We start from the raw sequence: 9,825 nt of genomic DNA, 5'->3' as shown, positions 1-9,825 counted from the left end.
TTTTAACTCAGTAGCCACTAGCTACGAGGGGGAGCTGATGCCGGTATGAAGTGGCCATAAATGGCCTTAAAGAACCACAGGATCGGAGAATTGCTTCTGTTGTTGGAATTGCTGACCCACGAGGATCATCCAGTGCAACCCCTGGCCCTGCACGGGATGCCCCAACAATCCCACCCCGTCCCTGAGAGCGTTGTCCAAACGCTCCTTGGGCTCCGTCAATAAAAATAACCTTAAAGAAGAAAATGCTTAACCACGCTAAGGACCCGGTGGATGAAAAGCAAGGCTAATATTGAAAACCAAAGCAAACTTTTAATGAGTATTCACATAGATCAAATACCTGACGGCAACAGCGAACCACATATTGTGGTCCACTTGTATCCTTCACAATGACTTGAGAGAGAAAACTAGACCAAAAAAAAAAACCCAAATTGACTTGATTCACCTTTTGAGTTGTGTTTCTGAACTATTCAGTACATTTTTCTGCCAAGAATCTGATCACCCATACTCTAATCCTTTAGTCCTCCAAATCTTTAACCAATTTTGAACTACAAAATCTTTATTATTTTGTGGCTGCCTCATCCCTCGAAGTCTTCAGGGCCAGGTTGTGTTGCAAAATGTGGAATAGGTAAAAATTTTCTAAAGAAAGGATGTTCTTTAATGTTTGATCTCTCTATAATTTCAAGCATACTCAATAAGAAGGGAGATTTAATCCATGAAACAGAGAGCGGCCAACAACCCTTAAGTGATGTCCAGGTGTCAGAAAACCAAATTATTCGTGGGTGGAACCTTGTTAAGGTCAGGGCTGGACATGCTTCAGTGGTCTCAACCTAGGAGGAGGTTAGCAAAGCCTGGGAAGAAGGATGTACCACTGATAGTGGGCACAGAGAATGCAGAATTTATGGGCCACATGGGACATGTGGCAGAAATCCCAAGGAAAAAACTAATAAAGCAAACTCAGCAATTGTGCTGAATCAGCTCCAACTGGGTAAAAGGTAATTCTGGCAGCCCCGAGGGTCTGAGAGTTCAAAATCAGAGAACTGAACTCTGCCAAAACACAGAGCTTCAGCTCAGTAAAATGAATAAAACACATGCAAGGTTTTGGGAATGTTATGGATTCTTTTCACTAGGAAGTTACACTACTACCAGCTACAGAGGGAGAAGGGAAGTTTCTGCCAGTATAAAATAGCGATGTACACATTAAAGAAGAAAATACTTAACCCCACTACGGACTCAGTGGATGAAAAGCAAGGCCAATATTCAAGACCAAAGCAAACTTTTAACAAATATTCACATAGAGCAGCTACCTGACGGCAACAGCCAGCCACATATCTTGGTCCATTTGCAGCTTTCACAATGACTGCAGAGAGAAAATTAGAGAAAAAAACTACATTTACTTGATGCACTGCTCTGAGTTGTGTTTCTGAACTATCCACTCTGGGTTTTTTGCTAATAATCTTATCATCAATACTTTAATTCTTTACTCCTCCAAATCTTTAATGATATTTAAATTACAGAAGCTTGTTGTTTTTTGGCTGCCCCATTCCTGGAAATGTTCAAGGCCAGATTAGACACAGCTTGGAGCAACTTGGTCTGGTGGAAAGTGTCCCAGCCTGTGGCATGGAATGAGATGAGGTTTAAAGTCCCTTCCAACTCAAACCACTCTGGGATTCTATGACACCAAACCTTCCAGATTTCACTCAAATTACATCCACCCAAAGCAGAGCCTAAGGAAAAGGAGTCTGATCCCTCCCTGGCAGCAAGAGCAGCCAAAAGCCTTTCACACACCACCAGCCTTCCCTTGCACATGTTTTGGGATGATCTCCTGGGACAAAGCAAGATTTGGGGGAGTGACTGCTCTCTGCTGTTGGTCCTTTGCAGAGCCATGGGGACGTGCCATGGGAAGGGGAGGAAATCCCAACATTTTTCTTGGCTTCCCACTGCCAGAGGGGAGGTTTAGATGGGATATTGGGAAGAAATCCTTGGCTGTGAGGGTGATGAGGCCCTGGCAGAGGTTGGTGATGAGGCCCTGGTGCTGCCCAGAGAAGCTGTGACTGCCCCATCCCTGGAAGTGTCCAAGGTCAGGTTGTACGAGGCTTGGAGCAACCTGGGATAGCGGGAGGTGTCCCTGCCCATGGCAGGGAATGGAATAAGATGGGGTTTAAGGTCCCTTCCAACCCAAACCATTCCATGCTTCTATGAAACCTCTTGAAAAACGAAGTCAGAAGCTTAGAATAAAGCAATGGATGCTCTGAACACCGGATGCCTGTCTGGCAGACAAGTGAAGAAACAGATGGACAGACCGGGAAATCTTTGACAGCTCCCCATCCCAACCAAAAAAACCCCCAGAAAAACGCCAACCAAACACACACACACACACCCCCCAAGACACACACCAAAAAAAAAAAAAAAATCCGTCATCCGTGGCGAGGGGGGGAGGGGAAGGGTGGGACTGGATGGCTTTAATGTCCCTCCAGACCCAAACCATTCTGGGATCCCATGAGGCCTCCCCTCAGCCTCCTGCCCCCCAACAGGCTGTGCCCACTCCTTAACCCACACGCTCAGAGCGCTGACACCGCCGCTGCCTTATCGCGGTTCTAGCGCCGTTTGCAGCACACACAGACACACAGACACACACAGACACACAGACACACACAGACACACACAGACACACAGACACAGACACACAGACACAGACACACACAGACACACACACACACAGACACACAGACACACACACAGACACACACAGACACACACAGACACACACACAGACACACAGACACACACACAGACACACACAGACACACACAGACACACACAGACACACGCAGACACACAGACACACACACACACACAGACACACAGACACACAGACACACACAGACACACACACAGACACACATACATACACACAGAATCATAGAATCATAGAATCATAGAATTGATTGGGTTGGAAAAGACCTCCGAGATCATCGAGTCCAACCCTTGGTCCAAATCCAGTCCATTTACTAGATCATGGCACTCAGTGCCACGTCCAATCTGCGTTTAAAAATCTCCAGGGATGGTGAATCCACCACCTCTCTGGGCAGCCCATTCCAATGCCTGATTACTCTCTCTGTAAAGAATTTTCTCCTGATATCCAACTTAAATTTCCCCTGGCGGAGCTTAAGCCCGTGCCCCCTTGTCCTATTGCTGAGTGCCTGAGAGAAGAGACCAACCCCCACCTGTCTAGAACTTCCCTTCAGGTAGTTATAGACGGTGATGAGGTCACCTCTGAGCCTCCTCTTCTCCAGGCTAAACAACCCCAGCTCCCTCAGCCTCTCCCCATAGGACTTATGCTCCAGTCCCTTCCCCAGCCTCGTTGCTCTTCTCTGGACCCGCTCCAGCACCTCAATATCCTTCCTGAACTGAGGGGCCCAGAACTGAACACAATACTCAAGGTGTGGCCTCACCAACGCAGAGTACAGGGGAAGGATCACTTCCCTGCTCCTGGCTGGCCACGCTGTTTTTGATACAGGACAAAGCGCGGCCCGTCGCGACCTGTCGCGACAGGGCGTTTCCCCTCCGCGGCGGGAGGGGGCGCTGCGCGGCGCCGGGCGGTGAGGGCGGCGCGGCCCCCCCGCGGCCATGGCCCTTCCCGGCATCCCCTATGAGCGGCGCCTGCTCATCATGGCGGACCCCAGAGACAAGGCGCTCCAGGACTACCGCAAGAAGCTGCTGGAGCACAAGGAGATCGACGGCCGCCTCAAGGAGTGTGAGCGCGGGCAACCGCCGGGGGCTTGCGGGGGAAAAAGCGGGGAGTGTGTGTGTGTGTGGGGGGGATCGCTGCTACGAGGAGCTTCCCCCCTCGCTGAGGGAGAGCGGCGGCCGCGGCGCTGCCCGCGCTTCGTCATGGGCCTGGCCGGGCCCCGGGAGCGCTGGGAGGGGGAGCGGGGTGGGCGCCGCCAGCGCCGCGGAGGGTTCGCTTCTCCTCTTGGGAGGGCACCGAAGGGTCGCAGGGTCGCGGGATCGTTTGGGTTGGAAAAGAGCTTCGAGGTAGTCGAACCCAGCCTGTGACCGGTCGCCGCCTTGTCGACCAGACCGGAGTGTCACGTCCAGTGTTGCCTTAAAACACCTCCAGGGATGGGGACTCCCACACCTCCCTGGGCAGCCTGTTCCAGATGACTGACCACCCCTTCCGTGAAGAAGTTTTCCCTAATATCCGACCTAAACCTCCCCTGGCACATGTTAAGGCCCTTTCCTCTCATCCTGTCCCTTGTTCCCTGGGAGCAGAGCCCGATCCCCCCCCCCCGGCTCCTTCCCCCTGCCAGGGAATTGCAGAGCCAGAAGGTTCCCCCTGAGCCTCCTTTTCTCCAGGCTGAGCCCCCCCAGCTCCCTCCCCAGACCCTTCCCCAGCCATGTTCCCTTCCCTGGACACGTTGGAGGGTCACTTACTGCGTTTGCTGATCTCCCACAATCTCACTTTGCTGCTGGAAAAGAATCTGATCCCGAGTTCTTGTTGGATTGGAAGTTTCTAAAATCCCGTGTTTGTTTCCTTTTTTTCAGTAAGGGAACAGCTGAAAGAGCTCACCAAGCAATATGAGAAATCAGAAAATGACCTCAAGGCCTTGCAGAGTGTGGGGCAGGTACGTGACACAAACAAGGGCTCGGCATCCTGCAGTGTTTGCTGACAGTGAACTTGTCTGGAAATAACATTTAAATCCGTTTTTGGCATTGAAAAAGAGAAAGTTGGTACTGCCCAGCTAACAGAAACAGGGTCTTTGACATCAGGAACTGAGCACACGGGTTAGAGAGGTTATCTTTAAGTTCTGCAATGTTAATTTGTCTCTAGGCTAATACTGTATTTATTCTTTCAGATTGTTGGTGAGGTTCTTAAACAGCTGACAGAGGAGAAATGTAAGTGCACTAGAATGTTATGTTCTCTGAGACCATGAAAATCATGGAGTGGTTTGGGTTGGAAGGTACCTTTAAAGACCACCTTGTTTCCAACCCCTGCCATGGGCAGGGACACCTTCCACTATTCCAGGTTGCTCCAAGCCCCATCCAACCTGGCCTGGAACCCTTCTAGGGATGAGGCAGCCACACAGTAACAAGCTTTTGTAATTTAAATCTGGTTAAAGATTTGGAGGAGTAAAGAATTAAAAGTATTGGTGATCAGATTATTAGCAAAAAAACCATATTGGATAGTTCAGAAACACAACTCAAACCAGTGCATCAAGTAAATTTTGGTGGTTTTTTTTCTTTATTTTCTCTCTGCAGTCATTGTGAAGGCTACAAATGGACCAAGATATGTGGTTGGCTGTCGCCGTCAGGTAGGTGCACTGTGTGAATACTCATTAAAAGTTTGCTTTGGTCTTGAATATTGGCCCTGCTTTTCATCCACTGGGTCCTTACTGGGGTTAATTATTTTCTTCTTTAAGGGTTTTTTTTTATTCTTTAAGGCTATTTATGGCTATTTTATACTGGTGTCTGCTTCCCCTCTCCCTCTGTAGCTGGTAGTAGTGTAACTTCCCAGTGAAGAGAAAACAATCCACAACATTACCAGAACCTTGTATGTGTTTTATTCTTTTTATTGAGTTAAAACTGTCTTTCTGCCTGATTTTGGACTCTCTGAAAATTAATGATCATTATGAAAATTAATCAACTGTGTTGTGACCATTACTGTCGCAGTGCTGAGCTTTGGATTTAATATTAAATATTAACTGTGTGTCATAGAATCGTGGAGTGGTTGGAGTTGAAAGGCACCTTAAAACTCATCCAGTTCCACCCCATGCCATGGGCAAGGACACCTTCCACTATCCTAGATTGCTCCAAGCTCCATCCAACCTGCCCTGGACACTTCCAGGGATCCAGGGGCAGCCACAGCTTCTCAGGGCAACCTGTGCCAGGGCCTCCCCATCCTCACAGTCAGAAATTTCTTCCCAATATCCAATCTCAACCTACTCTCTGTCAGTTTAAAGCCATTATCTTTATCCATATCTTAATGTATATTTTTTTCCTAATGCCTTTGCACTCCAGTGGATAATTATGGGAGGCAAAGCCCCTGTTCTAAACACTTGGAGGGATTTTTAATTGTCCTTAGTGATCTTAAAAAAAAAAAAAACCTTTGGCTCTCCTGATCCACAGGGCAGCAGCTGTTTAACCTACATCAGATTGTGTAGAAATCAGCCACTTTAGTACAGAGCCTTCCTTGCAGCACAGTCCATCTGCCACAGTCAGCAACAACCACTTGGAGGTACTTTTTGTTCCTCTCATCCCTGACTTTGGGAAATGGGAGCAAAGAACAACACGTGTGAAATGTGGGACTGTCAGGTACCTCTGAACAGGGAGTAACAGCCCCAGGGGAAGGAAGGATCATTCTGATCATTCAGCTTTTTATTTAGCAGTTTTAATGCACAAATAAGTGTAAGAACTTTTTCCAGCTGTGACCTCTCAGTGCATCTTGAACTGATTCCCTTATGCTGCAAGAATTAGCTGCAGTTGAGTTTTTAAGACATCACGTTCTCCTCTGTCATGGAAGTTGTGAAAAATAAAAATTCCTTCAGTAAAAGGAGCACAGGGGTGGTATTGATTTTAGAGATGGCTTTTCTTTCTCATTCTGAAGAGAAACTGATGTTCATTACAGAATTTTGGGACATAAATGTAGTTAATTCCATTTAGGGGCACTTAAAGTAATCTTGGAGTTCTGTGTTGAAACAGCTAAATCCTAAGGAATAGGTTGTCCTTGGATGAACCAGGCATTGCAACACGTACTTTCAAGTCTATTCTTGGATAAAAACACTCTTTTATCTTAAAAGATCCTTGATTTGATACCAATGGCTAAAAAGACATATCCATGGTTGTTTTTAAAATGTCAAAATATCCAGACAAATCCTTTCTCCCAGACTGGGATGAGTTTTTGATCAAAGCCCTTGTGGCTGAACTGTGCTGCTCAGGAGGGAGACTGATGCTGTTTGAATTGAAACAAAATTACTTCCCTGTCTCGAGTGCACTTCCTAAGGAATTTGAGGTCAAGTGGTTTCTCTTTGTTTTCTTCTCACTGCGAAATAAATCTGTTGGGCAAAGTTGACTCTGATAAAATTCCGAGCTGTTACAGGTTTCTTAAGATGAGGCAGCTGGGAAAAGGTCTCAGGAGTGACCCCAGTAAAGGAGGAGGGACAGCTTGATCCTAAACACTGCCAGAAAGTCAAGAACCCACATGGGCAAGGGACCTTATAAATCCCCCAGTGAGGACAATGGGAAGCTTCCACAAGTCCTGGAAAAGGGCTGTTGAAATCCTTGTTGTGCAGATGCCACGTCACAGAATCCCAGAATGGTTTGGGTTGGAAGAGACCTTAAAGCTCATCTCATTCCAATCCCCTGCCATGGGCAGGGACACCTTCCACCATCCCAGGTTGCTCCAAGCCCCATCCAACCTGGCCTTGGACACTTCCAGGGATCCTGGGGCAGCCACAGCTTCTCTGGGCAACCTGTGCCAGGGCCTCCCCACCCTCACAGCCCAAATTCCTTCCCAATATCCCATCTAACCCTGCCCTCTGTCAATGGGAATCCAGTCCCCCTTGTCCTGTCACTCCATGCTCTTTTCCAAAGTCCCTCTCCAGCTCTCCTAAGACACAGACCTGCCCAAGTGAGTTCAATCCATGAAGGGAGCAGCTCCAGCATGGTCTGTGTCCTTGTCCTTAAAGCTCAGAATAAACTGGTTTCTTAAAAACAAGGTGAAGAACACAAGTTGTTGTTTTTTTTTTTAATCCCAGCAGAATTTAGCAGGGTGTGCTGGAATGTGTTTAAAAATCACATAAACTGGAGCAATCAGACAAAAACTGCTGAGGCAGATGAGGAGGCATCTGAGGTGAAAGAGTAATAACTGAAGAGCTGACTTCAAAGTGGGATATAACATGTGAAAATGTGCCAACAGCTGGTTCTGTCCTGGTGGAGCAGAGAGGTGGATTAGATCCCACTAATCCAGTCAGACTGACAGCAATAAAAATAAAAATTAATGATGGTCTGGAAAATAGTGTTTATTGTCAAGAGTGGTGGAGGTAAGTTAATGACTGCTTGGTGTGTGGCTCAGCAGCCTTGTTTTCTTCTTGTGTGGGGTTGAGCAAAGAGTGGAAGCTCCAGTAAACATCCTAAAAACAGAGATTGTTTTGGAATGTGGTTGTAACAGAATTCCTTTTTTTCTTTTTTGGGACTAGCTTGACAAAAGTAAGCTGAAGCCAGGGACAAGAGTTGCTCTGGATATGACCACTCTGACTATTATGAGGTAGGTTTCTGCTCTTCTGCTCATCATATAAAAGGGGAAAAAATAATTTTCTGAGTATATCCACAAAGATTTGAATAATCACCTCCATAATATTGTGGAAAGGTTTTCTGCAAAGCAGTGCTAAAGTAAATTACTTTGAGGGAAGACTTGTATGTTATGTATGTTATATATGATTCAAAAAGAAATTGCTTGTTCCTTAAAAAAAAAAGTTATGACTCATTTTCAGCCTTTTTTTAAGCTTTGTTTTAAAACTTGAAAAAGTTTGCTTGGTTTGGGGGTTTATTCTGGTTTTTTCAGCACTCATACTTGTCTTTTTATCAAGGTGGGAGGAGAGGAAGTAATTTTCACAGCTGCTGTAAAATTTATGGGAGTAACTTTATAAATTAGTAACACTGAAAAATAACTCTTAACTCTGTTTTCCAGATATTTGCCCAGGGAAGTGGATCCACTGGTTTATAACATGTCTCATGAAGATCCAGGGGATGTTTCGTATTCTGAGATTGGAGGGTTGTCAGAACAGATCAGAGAACTTAGAGAGGTACCCAGTGCCTCAAAACCACTTATCAAATAGTGATTAATGTTCTGAGTGAAGTTTTTAAGGGGAAAAACCTCTTTTTGATGTTTGCCCTACGCTGCCATCAGGCTGTTAAGGGATCCTCTCAGATCAGTGCTTTCCACGTTTCATTAACTGGAATGAAGTGCTTGGATTGAGATTAAAATGAAGAAAATCCTTTAAAGGAGAGGGTTTAAAGGATCCAAGACCCTTCAGGCTGAGGGAATGCCATGAAGTCAAGTGGGAGGGCACTGGGAGGATTGACAACCGGGAAAGCAAAGTGGAATTTTGCACAAACACTCCCAGAATTGCTCTGGGGAGTGGAATTATGGACTGAGCAGAGAGGATCAAGAGGAACCATCCATTGCAGAGCTGAAGTGTGAGCAGGAAGGGCAGGATTGTGGATCAACCTGACATTTTCTTACTCAGCTGTTTCTCAAACAAAATATGCTGCCAATAAATAAATGCAGGGATATGAAAAACAGGCTGGCAAACGTGCCATTAGCTGTTTTAAACCTCGTTCTCTGTCCCCTCACAGGTAATAGAGCTGCCACTTACGAACCCAGAATTATTCCAGCGTGTGGGAATTATCCCTCCCAAAGGCTGTTTGCTGTACGGGCCCCCTGGTGAGTCCCAGCAAAGGGGAACCAGCTCTTGGAGTTGCTTTCAAACTGTGCCAAGACCCTCCTTTGTTTTGCCTTTTTTCCCTTTCCTTTTTATTTATTCTTCCCTTTTTATTCTTCCCTTTTTATTCTTTTTATTCTTTCCTTTTTTATTCTTCCCTTTTTATTCTTCCCTTTTTATTCTTCCCTTTTTATTCTTCCCTTTTTATTCTTCCCTTTTTATTCTTCCCTTTTTATTCTTTTTACTCTTTCCTTTTTCTTCTTTTTACTCTTTTCTTTTTATTCTTTCCTTCTCCTTCCATTTTCCTTTTCCCATTTCTTTTCCTTCTCTCTCTTTTCCCCTTTTCCTTCCCTTTTCCTTCCCTTTTCCTTCCCTTTTCCTTCCC

The 9,825-nt window shown here is 46.0% G+C and overlaps 1 protein-coding gene across 1 annotated transcript in view; it reads left to right on the top strand.

Moving 5' to 3' along the window:
* The first annotated feature begins 3,579 nt into the window (after window positions 1-3,579).
* PSMC6 (proteasome 26S subunit, ATPase 6) overlaps window positions 3,580-9,825 on the top strand; it is an 11,580-nt gene continuing 5,334 nt past the window's right edge. Inside the window, exons 1-7 of the mRNA XM_027662547.1 lie at window positions 3,580-3,754; window positions 4,546-4,625; window positions 4,857-4,896; window positions 5,260-5,312; window positions 8,196-8,263; window positions 8,687-8,801; window positions 9,355-9,442. Coding sequence (XP_027518348.1) covers window positions 3,628-3,754; window positions 4,546-4,625; window positions 4,857-4,896; window positions 5,260-5,312; window positions 8,196-8,263; window positions 8,687-8,801; window positions 9,355-9,442 — 571 coding nt within the window. The 5' untranslated portion in view covers window positions 3,580-3,627. The remainder of the gene's footprint in view (window positions 3,755-4,545; window positions 4,626-4,856; window positions 4,897-5,259; window positions 5,313-8,195; window positions 8,264-8,686; window positions 8,802-9,354; window positions 9,443-9,825) is intronic.

Source organism: Corapipo altera, unplaced genomic scaffold (genome assembly GCF_003945725.1).
Source record: "Corapipo altera isolate COAL_440 unplaced genomic scaffold, ASM394572v1 169, whole genome shotgun sequence".
Taxonomy (NCBI): domain Eukaryota; kingdom Metazoa; phylum Chordata; class Aves; order Passeriformes; family Pipridae; genus Corapipo; species Corapipo altera.
Note: the sequence above shows the minus strand (reverse complement) of the source record. Positions and strands in the feature narration are given on the sequence as shown.